Source organism: Ambystoma mexicanum, chromosome 12 (genome assembly GCF_040938575.1).
Source record: "Ambystoma mexicanum isolate Mex_15411 chromosome 12, UKY_AmexF1_1, whole genome shotgun sequence".
Lineage (NCBI taxonomy): Eukaryota > Metazoa > Chordata > Amphibia > Caudata > Ambystomatidae > Ambystoma > Ambystoma mexicanum.
The window spans coordinates 104,875,784-104,896,649 of NC_090936.1; the positions used below are offsets into that span (position 1 = coordinate 104,875,784).

The 20,866-nt window shown below is 43.7% G+C and overlaps 1 protein-coding gene across 2 annotated transcripts in view; it reads right to left on the reverse strand.

Annotated features, from left to right (window-relative positions):
• The window catches only part of SYT10 (synaptotagmin 10), a 583,991-nt gene that overhangs the window by 119,186 nt on the left and 443,939 nt on the right, over positions 1–20,866 (reverse strand). For both annotated transcript variants that reach the window (XR_011281745.1, XM_069628104.1), the window contains exon 5: positions 11,014–11,185. Coding sequence is in view for 1 of the 2 variants with exons in the window: in XM_069628104.1 (XP_069484205.1) it covers positions 11,014–11,185 (172 nt within the window). In the remaining variant the exon portion in view is untranslated. The remainder of the gene's footprint in view (positions 1–11,013; positions 11,186–20,866) is intronic.

A 20,866-nucleotide genomic window follows, 5' to 3' on the forward strand; every position in this document is an offset into this window, starting at 1 on the left:
AGCACCTGACCGTGGGCAGTTCGATTGATTGGGCTGCTTGGGACCCTGATTCGGGGCCAGAAGCGTGGGGCTCAGAATAAGTTGAGGCCAGAGGCAACCTCTTTGACAGAGCTATGTTGGGGTGACTCCTCTGTTCAGTTGTTTGGGTAGGCTCTTGCCCATGCTGGCTGGCACACCTCCTGTTTGTGATGACAACGGGGCTGTGATGGTCCATCGCCTTTGAGGAATTGAGGGCCCCCTTGATGTCCATCCGTTCAGATAGTGGCCTGTCATGCTTCCCCCTCTCCCGTGGGCTTCCACAAAGGTCTGAATCAGCCTCTTCAAGTCCACTAATTTGGACATAATAAGGCTATATTTACATTTATATTCAGTGGTCATGGGTGCCCTGTTAGCAGCGGGGTCATTGGTACATGACAGATGGCAAGATTGTCCGTCCTTTCCCTGTTGACTACTAGTTCCCGTCTCAGGGCGTTAGTTTTGAAATGAGCTGCATGGACCTCGGCTCTCAATTCACCTAGCAATTTAGCTAACTGGTCAACCTCAGAGGTTTCCATGACGCCCAGAGAAGAGAAGATGACCTGGGCTCAGCGTTCAATCACGCTCACCTATGAATTCTTGCAGAGATGCCCTGGAACACCTTGTTTACTGGCCTCACCACTCTCTACCCGACTATGTAAGGCACTCTAAAGGTGCACTTGCATGTGCAGGGCATAAGGGATGGGTAGACTGGTGAAAGCGCTGGTCTTCGGGGCAACGCATTTGGCAGCTATGTAGCCTGAAATATAAGAGAGGTGTGTGAGTATAGGGACTATAATTGCCCTCCACCACCCCTCTTGTGATTCTATCTTTCCTGGGAATATAGACTCACAGGGTTATAGGTCAAATGTTCAAAAACAAAAGGCTCAAATGCCTTTCTTTCAACAGTACAAGGACCGAAAAAAAGGATCACATTTTTTTTTATACATGCTAAACTTAAAAAATATATAAATAAATAAATAAAAAATTCAATCCTTTTTTTCGGTCCTTTTACTGTCGATCAAAAGGTCATTCGATCCTTTTCATTTGAACATTTGACTGGCGTCTTATGTTGCTTGCTTCTTGTCACCTTTTATCTGCTTTCTATGTCTTGAAGATTGTCAATATGTACAGTTCTGTACAGTCTTATTGTTATTCATAGGATTGTCTTTCTTTCTGTAGGCTCCCAGATGTTAAAAATAACACCACAAAGACACGGGACTCAGAAGATCAGGTGGTAAGTGACTAAGGGCAGTGCTCACTTTGCCTTTTGTGGCTTCCAGTTGTACTCACTATGCATTTCGAGTGTGGTTAATTCTTCTGTGGGTTTATAACAAGCTCCATTCTTTGTTTACAGGTTGTGGAGTGGAGTGGAGGGAAGATCAGCGTTGAAGGAACGGTAGCCGACAAAGGTGATCCTTTTGAAGCAAGATTCTGGTAATTAGCTATGTTCTCCTTTCTTCTTCTCTTGTTTGTAGATGGCAGAGCAGTGATCAGCGTTGAAGCAGCGTATGGCGGCAAAGATGATCCCAGTAGTTAGGAGTGCAAGGTAGAGGTAAGTAACAGTGAGAGCACTTCTGCTCCCTGTTTTTCCTTGCGGAAACAAAGAACGCTGAGCACGAGTGTTCGTCTGGGCAGGGTTTAAATACTCTTGCTACAGCCCAACATGGCCACCGCACACGTCTGCTGTTCCTGCTGTCTCAGGTGGTGGCCATCTTGGACGGGAGTCTTCCCAGCCATGTGTGCACTAGGATGGCCCAGTGTGCTCTTTGTGATGGCGCAGAACTGGGTGAAGTGTCTAACCTGGGTTTAGCCTGGACCGCATTCATGACACTAGTCTTCTTCAGAGTGTGATCTACATTATATTTGCCATCTGGTGTGGTATCACATTTTCTTTCTAGAAGCAGAGCAGTGTAATAATCCTGTTCTAGAAATGATCCTTAATGTAATAATTTGAGTTTAGGATACCTTCAAAGAGGTGCATTTGATATGCAGCTCTTCTTGGTTTGATTACAGGTTAGTTTGTTACCTTTGTTTCCATCAGGACTTTTTTTTAAAGAGACAGTGTAATAATATGTATTCTAAATTAATTATGCTATATTGTAGATTGTCAGTGACAACCAATACATCAATTAACCTAAATTAGCAGTCGAACACTGTTGGTTAGATCGTGTTTCTTCAGTGGCCATATTCTTATTTAAAGTCCCACAATTAGCCTAGATTTTGTTGGACATCTAATTATGTTGATTCTCCATGGTATTTGTTTTTCTTACATTTTTAAAAAGAAGTGGTTACATACTTGCCTGAAAGGAATGTATGGGGATCAAAATCAGAGAATCTTCTGATTTATATTTAATGCATAAAGGACAGGCAGATAGTATAATCATAAAGGGCCAATTTTTTACTGAAACTCAATGAGGAGCACTGTTTATTGTTTGTGTGTGTGTTGGCATCATTTTTATTTTGTGTGTAGAAGAACTAGAAACCGCCATTTTGATTTAAATCATTTATCTGTATTTGTGGCTGCAAACAATAAATCACGAGCAGTCGCCATCTCCGTGGTTGTCCCATTTAATTGTCACCAATTCTAACATATCATGAGAACATTGCCCCAAGCATATAGTGGTAGGTTCAAAGGAGGAGGCTTTAGTATTATATCCTGTTTTTCATTACTGATGGGCAATATGAGTTAAATTAAAGTTATCATTTATGCTGCTTGATTCTGCCTTAACTTATATCCCACATTGTGCCTGTGACCACTAGACCGTGTATGGTCGCCATCTTGGTGGTTTTCCCTTTTAATAGTGGCCATGTCTTGACTCCTATTTGGACACACTATAACTTTATTGCGCGTATTACATAGCAATACAGTCAAAAGAGGGAGGAGGGCAACATTACTTTATTATCAATTTTATGTTATTTTTGGACAGAACATTTTTTAAAAATAGAAAATGAGTGCCATCTCAATCACCAACCATACATGGGCAGGACTACTACCATGTATGGAAATGGCACATATTTATGAACAATTGATAGTGAAGGGTATCTGAAGAATAGACCTCTTCATATTTTGTCTCAACTGCTTACAGATTCTAGGAATGTGTGGTTGTGGCTAGTTACTCCTTCCTTATGATGGAATTCTGAAGTGTATGGTCAGCAGAAAAGCGTGCATCTTCATGCAGGAAGCTGCGTGTGCTAGACCACAAATGGATTATGGGTAATAGTGTGCACACTGGACCATATGTGGCCGGCCTTTTTAGAGGGCATGGTGGGTGCTGCGTTCTTTATCAATCACAGCCCCCCATGTATACACAGAACAGAGGCAGTGTCATGCAAGTAAATGAAAGTCACAACTTCCATGCCTATTTCTATATGAGGGATACACATGGGCAGAACTCAAATATGAGTTAAAGCTTATATCACTCCTCTTGTATGATATTTAGGAGAAAACAGACCTTGGTGACAGTTATACAACAAGACATTGCAGTAGCTTTTAACTATACTTGGTATTGGAGAGGTGGGGTGAGATTAAATGTACTCTAAATAGTCAAGCCTAGGTTTTGGGCAAACCTAGTGCTGCACATCTAAACACCTGCTGGTTGACCGGCAGAGGGTCCGCTTATTACGTGCAAATGTCAATGACGATATATATAGTGCTAATTGAAGCTATCATCTTGAATTGCATGTTCAGTTTCATTCGTAACCAAGTTATACCTCTAAGTATATTTCAAACAGACGCACACACATTTTCAAGCATTGCAGAGCGCTTTAAAAAAACACTTACAAAAATAAAATTAGAAACATTTCTACTTTATACTTTTTACATTGTCTGCACCTTGGATCCTACCCTCATGCCACATTTCAGGTTTGTAGCATGTTGGGAAGTATGCTGAACATTTCGAACAGCACACACACATATCCACATATTTCCCTTATTTACATAGCTAGATAGAAAAACAACCTTGCAGATGTACTTGGGGATTAGAGTTTTTCCACCTGTTCATGATTAGCCGCCCAGTCACATTTCTCTGCAAATGTATGCAAGTCCAATCCAGTCCTCTTCTGGGTGAGGATCTGGACCACTGACAAGTCGCATAAGTTCAGGAAAGCCATTGAGGTTGTCATGGCACAACCGGGCGGGTGGGGGAGGGGGGTCACTCCCCTGGTTCCAGCACATTATGAAAGAATTCAACAGAATTGGGCAGAGTGATTGTTGCCCACCCTGAGCTAATGGCTTACATTTTGTTTAGGTTCAAGGTGGAAGCAAACATCATGAACATGGTTGACCAAATGCCCAGATTGGCTACAAGGTGTATCTGGATAATGTTTTTCCCAAGGCCATGAGACTGCTTTATACCAAGCTGCGTCTTGATATTTTACCTGTGGTAACAGTCTGCAACCAATAGGATCCTAATGTAAAGGATGCCTGTCCATTCTGTGACAATCAAGCTGAGAGCATTGTTCACTTTATGCTGATTTGTCCTGAGTATCTAAGCCGGCGAAAAACCTTTTTTAAACCCGTATTTCTGACAAGGTCTGCAAGAACAATTACCCAAGTCATGTTACTTTGTTGTCAATCTTAGGACAGCATGTCAGTCCCTTCAGTGCCGAACTACCTTTACAGAGCATGGATGCACAGAAAGGCCAGGGTTGGTGAAGTGGCAGCCAAAGTGGTACTGCCAGTTGGAATCAGGCAAGTTTTATTGATTGTCATGTGAACTTGACCCTTTTTGTGAATACTTTTATGAAGAGAATGCTCTCGAAAATGTACTGGCCTGTATTTATGAGCCATGTATTTACTATCCTGCACCTTGCACTTTATATTTATATAAGCATTGCTATGCATTCCTGCAATCTTGTGATCTCACCACTAAAATACATTTAGAATGAATGGTTGTAATTGGATTTCCATTGGAATATATTGATGTCTGTTGTATTGACACATTTTATGACAATCAGGAGATGATACTCGAGGTTGTGTTTTATTATTCTATCACATTTGTAGACTGTAAGATAGGTGTTGTAGTAATTGTTTTATGATATGTATCTGATGTTTACAACATTTTATGATGTCAAATTGTATGTGTATGTGCTTATAGGGTTTAATGCTGAAGGCTTAATGCTAAAAACAAAAGCAATAAGTAAAAAGTAATAGACCTCAAAAATGCATTCTTCTATCCCATGACACCCTGAATCCCAACCCCTTACAGTGTTTACTTACACAGGCCAGAGTTTCCAACACACTCGTTTGCCCCAAGGGTACTGTGAGTGCCCCAGTATTTTTAACATGATTTTGCAAATGGATCTAGGGAACTTATAAACACAGAGCACAGTGATTCAATACGCGGATGACCTCCTGGTTTGTAGCATGAGAAAGGAGTGGGAATGACTCAGTAACACTTTTGCCCTTTTTGGAAGAGACCAGTTACAAATTGGACAACGATAAACTGCAGTATTCTCGCCAAGAGGTTTCATACCTAGGGCCAGTAATATCATCGGCAGGCAGAAAAATAACCCCAGAAAGATCCACAGCAGGGCAGAACACACCACAGCCTACCACGGTCAAGCAGACACAGAGGTTTTTAGTTTATATAACTCTTGTTGAGCATGGATATTTGACTGTTCAATATATACTAAAACCCTACTGCTATGGCTGAAGGAAGTGCAGAAAACAAAAGGCCCCCATTGTCTGGACAGACCAGATGATCAAATCATTTCAGGAGCTTAATTAAAAAAATGATCAGCAGTGCCCCAGTTCTGGCCACATCATATTACAAAAAAACAATGATTTTTGTTCTTACACTCGGTCAGGTGATGACGGCTGTCCTCACACAGAAATCTTCACTGGGACATAAGCCTCTTACAGTGGACTCTTATACCATATCTTGGACCCAGTCATGCAGGGACACATCCCAATGCGAGCAGGCTCTATCAGCCGCTGCATGGTGCCCTGTCACCCTTAACATAGAGCATGCACTTTTCACCACCCAACAAGCATCAGGGTATGAGGTTATTCTATCAAACCGCTATATCCACATTGTGAGGTGGCTGAAGAATCTCAGATGATTCTCCCCAGAAATCTGGTCTGGGACCCTCCTCATGTGGCCAGGGAAAGGCAGGCACTTCCTGATCCCGACCCTGGGGATGGTGTACTGCGGGAGGATCACATGGGGGAACAAACCAGGAAGACTGGGATAAAACCTTATTTAACTTTCCCCGTAACCCAACCCGTTTGATGGCTCTTTGCCAGACTGTAGAAGCTGAAAAACCTATCTTTGTTGAGAAGAACTACAAGTCCCAGAATCCTAGAGGTACTGAGATGAAGAAGCGGGATGAAGAGGCACGTATTTGTAGTAGTCAGGCAATTAAGCCTAGTAGCCATTTTAGTAGTCGGGCAATTAAGGCTAACAGTCTGCACCTGAATTCTATTGCCAAACCTGTGAGGCACAAAAGGCCCCAGCAGGACAAGAGGAGTAGAAGGAGCTGGCTGGCAGTAATAGTAGTAGAGGAGAAGCATGAGGCTGGCCAGTCACGAGGAAGTGGGAGCACAGAAGGGACACCAGAATGCGGAGACAGTAGATTTCACCTGAGAGGGTCCTGTTCTCCCATACCTGAATTTCACAGGCTGCACAGCGGAAGACGTGCTGGAATCTGGGTTTTCAAAAGTTGTTCGATATACTTGAAGTTTTGTTTACAATGGAATTGTAGCACTTGCACTTATTCTAAAAGCTTTAATACCTGTGTGAGAAGTGAAAGGCAATTAAATCCATTGTTGAACTCTTTTTTTTTTTACTGACGGAGTGGCCGCGTGTCCTTAATTGAAAAGAAGGAACGCTTGCTAAACCATTCGCAAATACCTAACATTGACATTATACCAGTCACAAGTAACCCCAAGTGAAAACAACATCAAAGAAAGGTTGGGTGTGCCCAATTGTGTTTCCCAAAAGAAGTCAGAGTTGCATCCTTAAACATTACGCTGGAATACAATTCTATTAACAACTAACCTTAAAGAGAGGTCGTGTGTGCCCATTTGTGTTTTCACTCAAAAGACTGATTCATATACTGTATCTAGAATTTACACTCTTTCTAATTTCAAGAAGTAAAGAGTCTAAAATAGTGAGGAGATTAAAAGGCATAATCCCAAGCCAAGATGCAACCCCTTTTCATAGCTAGTTATGCTAAGAGATAAAGAGCTATCCACCTACACTGTGAAGCTGCCCACAGTCAAGTGGCCTAAGATACACGTGTGGCATTATTACCTGAAGCTGAAAGACTGGCACTACAGCTTTTAGGTAAGTACTTGGGAAGAAGAGGTGTGAATAAAGCTGGGGAAGGAGAGTTAAATGCTTGTGAAAACATGCAGAAGTAAGTTACAACTTGTGGTGATACAGACTATTGAAGGTAAACAGAAATACGTCTTGTGGGCAGAAGCAGGTTGTTCTAGTGGTTGCCTACCTGAAGAGGTGGAAGGAGGTGGAAGTGTCTTGTAAGATTTTGCCCAATATGTCAAAAGAAGAAACAGTATATTGGATAGATTAACAGAGTTCTGATGGTGGCGGCAAAACAAGTTCTACGGGTATGGAAGTCGAGGAAAAAGCCAGAAATGTAGGGATGGTTGTTAGACTTGCGTACTTTGTCTAGTTATGAGGGAGTCATGCTAAAAAGCAGAAGCGTGAGGACTTTTATTCTGAGTTATGGGGGATTGTTCAATGAACTGTATGGTTGATACTAGCATTCTTAGGCTAAAAGGTGGATATGATGTGAAAGGATAGGGGACTGATAAAACAACTACTATTTATTGTTTGTCTGTGTTTGTCAGAGGCGTCTTGTCTGGTTTTGTTATGAGTATAGGATTGTTGTAGTAATATAATGGTTTAGTTATAGTGGATGATATTACAAAATGTGAATATGGTTATTATAGTGATTAGATTATTTGATATAAATAATGTAATGGGAATGTAATCCACTGATGTTATGAATATGTTTATATTGTTTCTTGTTTTTCATGTTCTTAAAATGTTACAGTGTTAAAAAATAGAAGAGAAGAAAAAAAGAGAAGAAGCAGTTGCAGTAGTAGTACTTGAACTATGGTGGTATACTAAGTTGTCCGCGGATGTCACATTGAAGTGGTTTGAAGTAGCAAAGTACTGTGGGACAAAGGTGACTGTTCTCATAGTAATAACAGTAGAAGAGTGGTTGTTGAAAGGAAAGCAACAGCCCACACAGAAGCATCCTGACAAATATACCAAATGTACTGAAGAAGTTCTAACCAAATGTAAAGTTGTAATTCATGACGTTCGAAAGAACTGTGTATTAATGTCATTGAGGAAATATTGCACCTTCTTTTGAACTGTGACAGTTAAGAAGAAACAATTTATCATCAAAACCAGGATTACCATTGGTGCTATTTTCTTTGCTGGAAATTGGAAGGGGATCTTTTCATCGAGAAACAAAGACGTGTTACCAGTGGATTGTTGTATGATGAACGTTTGATGTGAGATGACAATAAATTGATTCAAAGCTTTTCTTTTCCTTTGAACATTTTGAAGTTGACCTTTAAGCCTGGCGAAAGGGTTCTTGCCCAGGACAGTTTTAAATCATTTTAATATTGTTTGATATTGTTTTTTGCCTTTTGTTGACATATCATTTTCTTTGTATGTTTTGTAGTTTAGAGTGAGGGTCAATTTACCCATGCTAGAGATCGTTTCCTTAGCCTGTAGGCTTGGTAGGGAATCCCTTGGTAGAGTGGGGCAAGCAAGGCGTAATTTGAAAACATTTACTTTAATAAAATGTCTTACTTTGAGGAGTTTGCCGCCTTGAGTTACTGACCCCTCACAGTGTCACACTGTTAATCCAACAACATTTATTGCAGAACCAGTGCGTACAGGCAAATTACACGGTACATGATTGCACTACATATGAGGACACCACCGGCGAAAGTGCCAGCATAAGGAAAGATGTGCTTGAAGAAGGACTGAGGTCAGGCGAACCCGGGGGCAGCAATCTTTCAATTTGTGCATTAAATGTTATGAGCACCCTGGGAGAGAGGGGCAACAAACAGATTGCTCAGATTGTGGGCCACAATCCCACAATATCAGCCCGCATTCCAACAAACCTGATGGCTGCTTCCCTGCCCCACCATCTTCCCCATCCTCCCCTCTTTTCCCCTCTGATCTATTGTCTCTTTCCACCCCACTTACCTGATTCGTTTAGTGGCCGCGCCCCCACCATCACCGCTCTGTGTCAATGCCGAGCCGTTACCACCAGATCTCGCCCACCTGATTGGGTGTTATTGCTATATTATAACCCTGTATTTCTTCCGTAGGGATTGGTGAATCTTAACCTTTACCTTTTCATTCCATGTCCATGTCCCACAGAGGTGCACCATGGTGATCTGAACTCAGGTAAGTGGTGGGTTGGAGACAGAGAAGAGGCAGATCAAGTATTTAAAAGTGATGTGAAATGTAATAAGAATATTGCTGTGCCTTCTTACACCTTTCTCCCAATAAGTGAGTTGGAACCATTCCCCGGCTACATTAATTCCTCCTATTTACTTGCCTCTATCATCTCTTCCTTATACTCCCACAGTTGTTGCTGCTCCCCCTCCTCTTAAATAACCTCTTCCACCAAATCCTTATCTATTTCCTTTATCTACTTCTCTTTTCTTGTTCACCTGTTCCGGTCTAATAACTCTCCACAGCCGTCTGGATCTCTCTTACTCCAGCCCTCGGGGTCATTCTCCTTCTAGCCGTCATGATCTTTCTCTGCCCAGCTCTCTGGATCTTTCTTATTCCAGCTCCATGTGTGTTTCTTCACTAATCCCTTTCGGTATTTCTCCTCCTACTCCTCTGTGCCTTTCTCATATTGACCCTGGCTATGTCTTTCTCCTCCCAGCCTTTTAGGTCTATCATCTTCTAGCTCTATGGGACTTTGTTCACCTAGCACACTGCTTCTTTCTGCTCCATGCCCGCTGGGTCACTCTCCTTGCAGCCTTCTATGGATTTCTTTCCCCAACGCATTGAATCTTTGAATTCCCCACCTCCAAGGTCTGTCTTTCTCCAACTTCCAGCTTCAGGGGTTTCTCTTCCAGCCTCCTGCTCTTCTTCAACTCCTTCTCCTGTTCACCTCTCCATCCAGCCCCAAATGTGTATTCCATCTAACAGCCTCTGTCTGGTGTAAGGAAAGTTGGGTGGGTTTCCTTTGGTAGCATATTGGGGATTGGCTGCTTGGCTCCTCCCTACACTCGGGTCTCCTCCTCTGTCTACCACACCCTTTTCCTGCCTTCAATCCTCTCTATCCGGTGTAATGGATGTTACATGTGTCTCTATAGATAGCTGGTGCAGAGAACACCTGGTGCACCCCATCCTTTATGATGGCTTACAAATCTGATGCCTGGCTTGGGGCTGGCTAATTCCTCTCCTTAGGTACTGTTCTCTGTGATTGTCACACTCAGGCATGCATGGACTCCTGCACCCTATTTGGTTTTAACTGAATGAGAGTGAAGGTCTAGTAAAATAAGTACCCGACTGCTTCTCAAATTTCTCGTCGTTGGTCCTGTCCCATTCTTTATACCTGCACATTCACCTGTGATTTCTGGACCCATGCTAGGGGATCCTAGTGTGCGGGCAGTATCAGCTCTACAGGACAGCCACTCCTTGATTACATTATAGGACCAGTGTTGTCTAGCTTGGCAATGTGGTTTGCCTGCCCCTGGCTTCAAAGAGTCAAATGATGCGTTTGATCAGGCGATGAGCCCCATTCTAGCTCCGGGCCCAGCAATGTGGCCGTGGTGGCGCACCTCAACCTTAGCGACCCCATAATCCACAGTGAAGGTCAGGCAGGGGACTTTGTCATAGTAGGGGTACAACAGCTGTACCTCTAGTAAAATAGAGAAGGTGATTACACACCCAACAAAACTCACTACACCACAACATCTAACAAACAGATACAATGTTCATAAAAAAGATAGCATGCTGGTAGAGCGGTTTCCAGACTTACCGATCATAATCCATGACGGCAATTGAGAGGCTGACTTGGTCCATGTTCTCAGGAGGGATGTCGAAGATTATTGCCTCATTGTAAACTGGATTTAACGTACTTTTCTTTGTAGTAGTTTTGCGCTTTTTCAATCTTCGGCCATCGCACATGAGTGATACTTTTACATAAGGATCTGGATAAGATAAATGATATTTTTTAGTGTCGAAATGCTGCATCATTAACAAATATCCCAATTCATTGGCCTTCAAGGATGTATACATTTTTTTAATGCATAATGTCCTTAAATATATTTTTGAACAAATAGAATGCATTTGTCTCCATTAATGCACTAGAACATATTTGTCATCGCCCGATGTGAAAATTTAAGAACTATTGTGTGCACCCACTATTTCAGAATAATAACAAAAACAGTTTCTAGGTTCACACGAAACACACATATTTGAGATCAGATGATATTTGGAATTACAACAATGCTTGTAGGTGGATATTTTATTGGGTTGCATTTTTTCTTCTTAATTTACTTTGTAACACTTTCTGCATAGAGCTCAATTATACCAATATTGGTTGTTGGAGTAGGACAGGCATTGTTATTTTTAATAACATTTTATACTGAAAAATGAAAAGGCAGTTTCCAAATTATGTCATCTCTCTTCCTGGTCACTCCACTGCTACTCCGCTATGCCATGTTATACTCTCTCATTATTTTAGATGGTTTCGCTGCCCTCTATTTTGCTCTTTCATTTGTAATGCCCAGGAGCTCAGGCCTGTAGGGTTTCTGTGCTGCACTTTGCCTGCCTTTCTGTTGAAGTCCCAAAATCCCTGTAAGCATTGTCTTATAGTTAATAATGTTCAGAGAACAAAATGAGACAGACAAGCAGCCTCTGTGAGACTATCATATCGGTGTCCAGTCAAAGGTTCGAATCAAAAGGATCGAATGACCTTTTGTTCATATCCAAAAGGACCGAAATAAAAGGGTCGCCATTTTTTAACTTATTTATTTATATATTTTTTAAGTTTAGTGTACAGAAAAAGTTTTTTATAAAAAGAAAACGGGGGGTTGGGGGAGGAACCCCCCATAAAAAAATAAAAAAACATTCAACCCTTTTTTTCGGTCCTTTTGGTGTCGAAAAAACGGCATTCGAGCCTTTTGTTTTCTCACCTTTGACCTACAATCTATCATATCAGTACCTGCAATCCTACTGCTGTGGATCAAATGTGCCTGGAGGTACTGGCGAACCTCACATAGAGTGTAACAGCCTCATGTTGTATGAAATGTAAATTGCATGGAGGGAACAACCAACATTAGCGCTTACATGATGTGCGGTCTTCTTATGCAATGTTGCACATTCACGAGGCGGAGAAGGAAAGAGTAAAAAGGTGGCAAACTTGCTTTGACTCTTTCATTTTCCCACCCATCTCATGAAAAAGTGAACTATGTCTGTAAATTTGCCTTGCTTAGCATTTATTAAAGGATCCCTATGGAATCTACCTGGTTTTGACGAGTTGCATAACCGAGGCGAATTCAACAGGAATCCATTAATGTGATGCAGACGTACAACATGATGACGCGACAGCGGAGGTCAGCACAGAGGAGACCTTATCTCCACTCCATGACCCTCTTCCGTATCATCACTGCTACAAAATGGGGTGGTGCGTTTAATGGAGGTGTCTCGATGTTCCCCCTCCATTTAATATGCATTTAGTGCCATGAATTGTGACATTCAAAATCTGGCGGATTTGAACAATAGATACCATGGGCCTCATTACGAGACGGCCGATAAGCCTGCCGGTGCTACCGACAGGTTGTCGCCGACCCATAATATTTTACCGGCGCCTGACAGCACGGTGCCACCGGCTCATTACAAGTCTGCCGGCCTGGGAAGTTAGGCGCCAGCAAATTGTAAGTGCCCTTTCCATATATTCCTATCAGACTCTATGTGATTGGGGACACGGAAGGACCGGCACAGTTAGCAATGGCGCCGGTGCTTCCGTGAACAGTCTGCCTACCGTGGCCGCTGTGCCCAGGAGGGCCAGACCTTTCAGGCACAGCGGCCACGGCAGGCAGACTCAGAGTTTGCCGATCCAGAAACAAGGGTGCCGGTGAGCTTGCCGGCACCATTGTTTCCGGACCGGCAAACTACTAATGAGGCCCATGTTGCTGAGTCAATCCATGGACGTTGCAACCTTTTTGGCCTCTGGCTGTGACTTTTATTCCTCTGCTCTGTTTCTAATCAGCAAAGACTCTTCACCAATAGTTACTGCAAGTCGGAGCCGATGCTGTGAAACCATCGTCAGCCATTGTTTCACCCAATGAAAGGTTCTGAGCGCCATGAAGCTCTTTATCTCCTTTAGCATGTCTTATTCAGTACATTCTGATCAAGTTTACTAAGTCCTTTTGTTGCTGGTGCATATGGTGGCACAGAGAGCACCATAAAACCAACCCAAATTGTAACCCCAGGCCCAATCAGGACCATGTTATGCTGGGATTACTGGTCCATAGACTTCTGCACACAAAAACAGACCCACACAACATAAGTTGGTAGGATTCTGTTTATTTATAGAGTATTTGTGTTTTACTGTTACTTACCCTTGACTGCAGGGTTATAACATGATGCTCTGCCTTGCAGGGGTGATTGTAGAAAGATGGAGTAAGACAAGGGGACTGGGATGGAAGCCTCTCTAACAGGGAGGCCATAGTGGAGTCCAGCCAGAAAAGGAAAAAGAAGAAAAACAAACATTAAAACAGCTGTACTAAGGACGAAAGGAAAACAGCGTGGGCCGTTAGCTGCCTCAGACGTCCTCCCTGGACCTGAGGAATAGCATAGGGAAAAGTAAGCCCGGTTGTGTGCTTGGCATAGCCCGACTAAAGGCCAAGAGTACACATTCAGAAAACTGCATCATCAGAGTGATTGAGTAGGAAAAAAGTACCAGAAAAGTAACAGTTTACCTCTGTAAGACCCAGGTCATGTCAACGAGGCGACCCAGGCAAAGAGAGGTGTCAAAAAGGGGTAGAGCCGGAGAAGCAAGTATTGTGGATCTGCCATGCCATCAGGGTGGCCGAGATGAAGATGACCTTGTTCCACCCGGGTAAGCGAGAGCCTGTGCTGGTGCAGCATTACTCAAGCATGGCCAAGCACAGCAGGAAAGGGTTACCCTGCCTGGTAAGGCAGGGCCTGCTTGGGAGGCAGTATGAAAGATAGCAGCATAGAAGATAGCAGCTTGGCTGCGAAGAGTGAGTGCATCCGGAAGTGTAGTAGGGACCAAACACTGCTGAAGGGGTACGGGCTCTGGTGGCCAGTGAGTGTGCGTGTGGCGGGCTCCAGCCGAGTCCAGCTGTGTGCATTAGCCTGATCCTACAACAAGGAATGATAACCCAGGGGGGGGGGAAGCACAATAGTGAAAGCTCCAACCCGCAGCATACAGCATTACGGCACTGGCATGGGCTAGGGATATAGGGTGAATAGGATTAAGTGAAGGTACTGTGTCTTGAGATAGTTATGAAAAGTCAACAATGGGCCCCCAGGAAGTGCACGGCACTGTTCTGGCCTGACAGTCTGTCAGGGGTTGTCTTCAGCAGACCTTAAACCATGTGATGTTTGGTTGTTTAAAGAACCTTTGACATGGCATGAGCCTGATGATGTGCTGCTGGGTGTGTTGTTGGGAAGAGAAGGGTATCTGAAATGATGGTAGCCACGAGGTGAGTGAGGTAGCCTACCAAAGGCTCCATGTACAGGATTAGTTCCCCTAAGAGGTATCTTCTATTCCTAAAGCTGGATGTTAATCACAGAGAGGGCGGAAGGTATGGAGCGGGGCCTACTCTGGCTGCTCACCATGGGGGATTCCCTGGAGGGAGCTACATGCAGACTAGACCAGGCTCCACCGGGTAAATGTCAATAAGAAGTACTCGGGTTTGGAAAGAGTATAGGAAATAGCCGGTCAAGTGGCACAGCGAGTAGAGCGCTTGCTTTGACATCCGTGCAGAGCCTGCTAACGCAGGTTCGTAATCCCGGCAGGGCCAAACTCAGCCTTTCATCCTTCCGAGGTCGATAAATGAGCACCACACACCGTAGGTAATAATAAGCAGCGCTCAGATACTTGAGGGTTCGTAGCGCTATATAAGTGGCAAATTATTATTAAATGTAAAGAGTTATAACGCTTGTCTGTTCATTGTTCTGCAAATAGAGTTCCCCTGTGGGGAAACGTCTACCTGACTGTGATGTGTTCACATGTTATGTAGGGGCTTTATACATCACAGCAATCAACCAAGGGTATTTCGGCGCTATTTAATAGGAATTAGTGCAGGAGCTATACAAACTGAAGAGATTATTGATTGAACAGGTTTTGAGTTTCTTCCGAAATGCTACTAGGTCTGGTTCTCTTTGAAGTCCAGTAGGGAGAGGGTTCCAATATCGGATTGCTTGGACCAGAAAGGACTGCCCACCAGCTCTTTCCTTCTTATGAACTGGGATGCTCAATCTCCTGTCAGCCCTTAACCTTAACCTTAAACAACAGGCAGTAGTAGAAGTACTATTTTTACCGATAGGGGAGTAGACGTAGGATGTTGAAGGCTTTTGAACACGAGATGCATACTTTTTTAATAGATATCTTTATCTAGTTTCATATAGCAATGTAAACAAATTAAAGCAATAACGAAAAACATAACCAATAACCCCAGTAACCCAATAACCCACCACTCCAATGCTGGTGGAAGCAGGTCCAGTCTTCCTCGCTTGTAGATCAAGTCCATGAGCCTGGCCAAGTTTGCGTATTTTGGTCCCATGGTTTCATCTTGAAAGACTCCCCATAGAGCTCTAAATGTATAACATACTATGTCCGTAGAGCTCCTACAACCAATCCTTTGCCTAGCCCAAAGGATTCCGTGCACTCCTCAAATGTTTTAATGTTCTTCCCATGAACCATGTCCCCTATCTTCCTGCAACCTTTCATCTGTCATATGTCAAACCATCTATCCCTAAGGGCCGGTGTGAAGTCCTTGTTCCTGTGAATAGGTGTAAAAGGCGAAAGGAAAGTTATCTGGTTGCCGCTTTTATAAATCATATCCCACACTACCATCATACCCCTGGAAATCCCATTGATGCACAGCCTTAGCTCTTTGAGTTCTGTTCAACCATGTCTGTTTCCATAAGTGCTGCCCCGCTACATTGTATTCGATGCATAAACAGTGTTTTTCTTATGCGGGTGTTTGTCAGTCTGCCACCACTCGCACATGGGCCTGCAAAAAGTAATTTAACACATCTTGGCATGCTGACCCCCCACCCTGTCCCTAGGTGCCATCATTCTTTTTATTACTTATCCGTGCCTTCCCCATCCCCAAATAAACCTTGAGATAATCTTCTGAAGGACATTAAGTTTCATCACTCGGTTCGCCACTGATGAATATTAGGACGTTCATTTGAATTACCTCTCCAGTCTCCCAGCCATGAGATTGTTAGCCCGCTCAATGGATCTAGATCTTTCTGGATTTCCCTGATTAGGGGAGGGTAGTTGGTTCCTTCCATATTCCTCCCCTGCTAGTAACATTTTAGTAATATTTATATACAGGTACTGCAAGCTCCCTTTCGTTTGGCTAAATGGAGCTACTTGGTTAAGCTGTGAGAGGGTGTCAGACATTCAAGTTATATTCAAAACTTCACATTTACTGTTATTAACTTTAAACCCAGAAGCATCTCCATTATTCTCTAGTTCCCCCATCACTCTCTTTTGTGATCCGAGAGCGAGGGGATTACATCATCAGCAAATAAACTTGTTGTATGCACCCCTTTTCTAACTGTGATACCTTTGATATGTCCCTAGAATATTAGCATCAATGTTAATTAGGGAAATGGGTCTGTAAGATGCACAGCTGGCGGGATCCTTACCAAGTTTAGGGAGCAGTGCTATTTAGACCTCAGATTTTTTGTGAGCAGTTCCCCTTCCTCTCTGATTGAATTAAAGTGGTGTGATTGGGTCCACAAGAATGCATGCCATGGTTTTGTAGAATGCTACCGATAGACCATCTGGCCCCGGACTCTTGTCCCCTACCTTTCCCTTGATGGCATCACACACTTCTTGCCTCTCTATCGTCCCATCAAGCTAGTCTCTTTTTCTCTCAGAGAGGACCAGTAGGTCCTTTGGCTCTAAGTGTGCTATCTTATCCCTCTCTGTTGCCAGCTCATCCGTGTATAACGCATGGTAACGGGTTCAGAAGGCCTTGCGCTTATGGTCTCCCCCTCGTAGTTCTTCCTTATCATCCATTATCTGCTGAATGCGACTCCTATCTTCCCTTGGTCTCATCCTGTTGGCAAACAACCTGTCTGCCTTGTCACTCCTTTCATAGAATATCTGCTTGGTAATATCTTCCCTGCCTTATCCACTCTCAACATGTTAGGCTCGCCCCTTCTTGCTTTAATCTCCCTTTGTATGCTCCTATTGTGGTTGGCTTTGCACTGATCTTCCAGCTTATCAATTTGTTCTAGGAGTATGGCTTCTTGCTGCTTTCTAATCTTATTAAATGCAGCTGCTGAGGCAATCAGACTCCTTCTTGTAACTGCTTTTAGTGTATCCCGGTGAACCCCTGATGTTCTATCACCTACTGGATTGAGATCGAAGTAGTCTTCTAGAGCTCTCTCAAGGATATCCCTCTCCAGCCTATCTTATAGGAGTTATTACTTTAACCTCCACAGCAGCCTTATGTTTGGCTTGTCTCCCTCACTACCAGTTCTGGGAAGGTTAGTGAGTAGTCAGACATCGTACTAATGTGGATGCTACACATCTGGACCCTGGACGCTGCTCTAATGAAGATGTAGTCTATTCGTGAGTAAGACTGATGTACTGCTGAGAAGTGGGTGTAATTCCTATCCTCTTGGTGGAGGTGCCACCATAAGTCCACCATACCCATCTCTTCTAAGCCGGCTTTGACTCGTTAGGTAAGCTCACCCATCTGCGGGAACTTAGACACCAATGAACTATCCTGATCCCCTTCCATTACTGCATTGCAGTCCCCTGCCACCAGGCAAATTCCCTCTCTAAAGCTCTCAAGCACATGCAGGGATTTTATTCCATCCCCTTCATGGAGCTGCTTTAGTTCAGGTTGCATGTGGCATGTGGCATAATGCTGGAGGGTGTGCAGGCTGTATTCCTCAACACAACTATCTTTTGGCCACACTTGATCTTATTTTTAGTTATTTGCCTCAGCTCCTTGTCTGGCGTTTAACATACCTTGTCGGATAAGGTTTCCCCTCTCATTGTTGGTCTTCCTCAGGCTTCCGTTTTATGTGCCCAGTGATGGCTGCACAGGTCGCCTGCTCTTCCCTGTTGGCTCAGATCAGGTTGCCACTGGGCCCATCGGCTCACCTTTCCCCCATTGTGGCTTCCATGTCGTCGCTGGCTGGGCTGCGCCTATTCTTCAGGTTGTGGTGGCCGCCAGCTTAAGGTTAGGGGTCCTGCTCCACAGGCCAAGGGAGTGACTTCCTCTGCTGTTCCTCCCTGCCACCACTGCTCCCAGCTCAGTGCTTCTACCCCCTGCTGATTGCAGGGTCGGTGCAGCATACCTTACTTTCCCTGCTCCCCTCGGCCGCTGCTCGCTATGTGAATGCAGGCGGGCCCCCATCTTGGGAGCTCCCGTCCTCAGTCGTGCAGGGCTCTGCTTTCCTCTTGCTCTCTGGTGCACCGGTCCTGGGTTCTGGCCCTCTAGACTCCAGCCACAACAAGGCAGGCTTGCGATGCACTCCTTGTTGGTTTCACCTCCAATATTAGGCTAACATGGGGAAGGTGGGACAGAGCTCCTTACAGCCCGTCTGCTCCGTCAGCCATCTTGCCCATGCCCCAGAGACACATACTTTTAAACACAATTTGTTTTTTCACTGACAACCAATGAAGGGAGCGGAGTGCCGGGCTGATGTACTCATGTTTCTTATATTTTGTTAGCAGCCTTGCTGCTACATTTTGAACTTTTTGAAGTGTGAGGATGATGTTGCTGGGAAGGCCCAGATATGTTGCATTATTAAAATCCTGGCGTGATGAAACAAAAAGGTTAACGACTAACACCTCATGGGAAAATAAGAGGTAAAGAAGAATCTTCCTTATTTTCCTAAAAGAAAATAGCAAGACTTGGTTACAGCTGAGACTTGTGAATTCAGCATAAAATTGTTGTCGAAAAATGGTAGCCCGATTTGTTACACCTGATTTAGGACTAGCACATTGGCTGGAAGACTCTCGCCAGAAAGAGGGAGTACATTTATTATGTTTTTCATTGATAACAAGTATCTTGGTTTTGTAAGGAATGATTTTTAGACAGTTTGGTCCATCCAATCCTGTCAGAAGACAGTACTATATCTGACAAGGAGCCATCATTATCTTTGAGGTCCTCCAATAACTAGGTAGAATCTGTGTAATTAAAGAAGGTGATCCCAGCTTGGTGGAGAACATCCATGAGTGGTCAGAGATACAGATCGAACGGAGCAAAGAGAAGAAAGGGTAGGTCTCAACTTTATCTGTCGTGTGCATTCAAGTAGAAAGGATTTGATCAACTGCAGCACAACTCCATGGATTCCCAGCATAGACGGAATGTGGTAGGGTTGAGGTAGCCTATCTCCTGTCACTAAGAACTCTTATTGTTGTAGGTAGCCTAACATACTTTTCCTTCTACAACTGGACTGGGGAGGCAGGTGGATGTATATAGTGGTCCCTGCCGGGCCTAGAGGTAAAGGCCAACCTAGCCAGCGGGGCCAGGGTTATTAGACCTGCACTACACAATGCTTCAGATAGTGCAAGGGAAGGGTTGTTTGGAAACAGAATATCTGTTTGGCATAGCAACTGGGAAGCTTTGTGTTATGCAATGGCAAAACTATAATGTATTGATCTCTACGCATCTCCTCCAAATACATAAAATTGGGCGTTTTTAACAAAACCTGGGCCAGCAAGGAATTCCATTGTATGTGCCAGGGCTTTCAAGTGTAGGCCTTGAAAGATCACACTTACTTTGTTTCCCTATAATGTGGCAGTGCCGTTACCTAACTTTGCAGAAAGCCCGGCTATTATCCAGAGGGAGATGTGAACAGTCATGACAAACAGCTACAGGTATTGTTCCAATTGATTATGTCTGATAACATTGTCAGATTTTCACAAGTTCCATTGACTTATATACAATCAAAGTCCCAGGGATCTTTTGGCTTTGAGTCATCTGTCAGGTTTATTGCATGTGTCTGCACAATAAGAAAGGGAACGGTAGCCAAGTCTCATTTGTAAAGCAGAGACCTTGCAACCACCCATGCCAGGACATACAATGCTGACCAATCAAAGACTTCTGTGCCCAGCAGCTCCAACCTCCATTTTTGTTGCCACCAAGTGATTCACAATGACACATTTGGCTGACTGATGTGATCACTACCTTCCCAACATCATGAGTGTTCCATGGGAGGGAAAAGTTTCAAACTGAAAATTAAACAATGTTTTTTCTTATATAATGGACTTTCCCATACACCATAAAGTCAAAAGGGTAATTAGGACAGTGGAATAGGCCAGGTTTGAGAGGTGGGTCCAACCCCATTATTGACGTTGAACTATAATAGTGAGGGGAGTCACAGGGACCATTTAGGAGGAGGAGCTTTCTCTTTCTTAAATAGAAAGATGCCATATTTGAAAGGCATACTGGAAATAGTGATGGTCAATTGAGACGAATAAAGAGTGGCATGCACAATCAAAATAACGTGCCACATGGAATATTGGCCAATGATTGGGGGCATGCAAAGGGTGTGATGTTTCCAGGGACCAACATGTGTATCAGTTAGGGTAAACAGTAGACCAATGAAAGGGTTTAAGTAGTCAATGTCCAATGCCATCAGTGCCAAGGAAC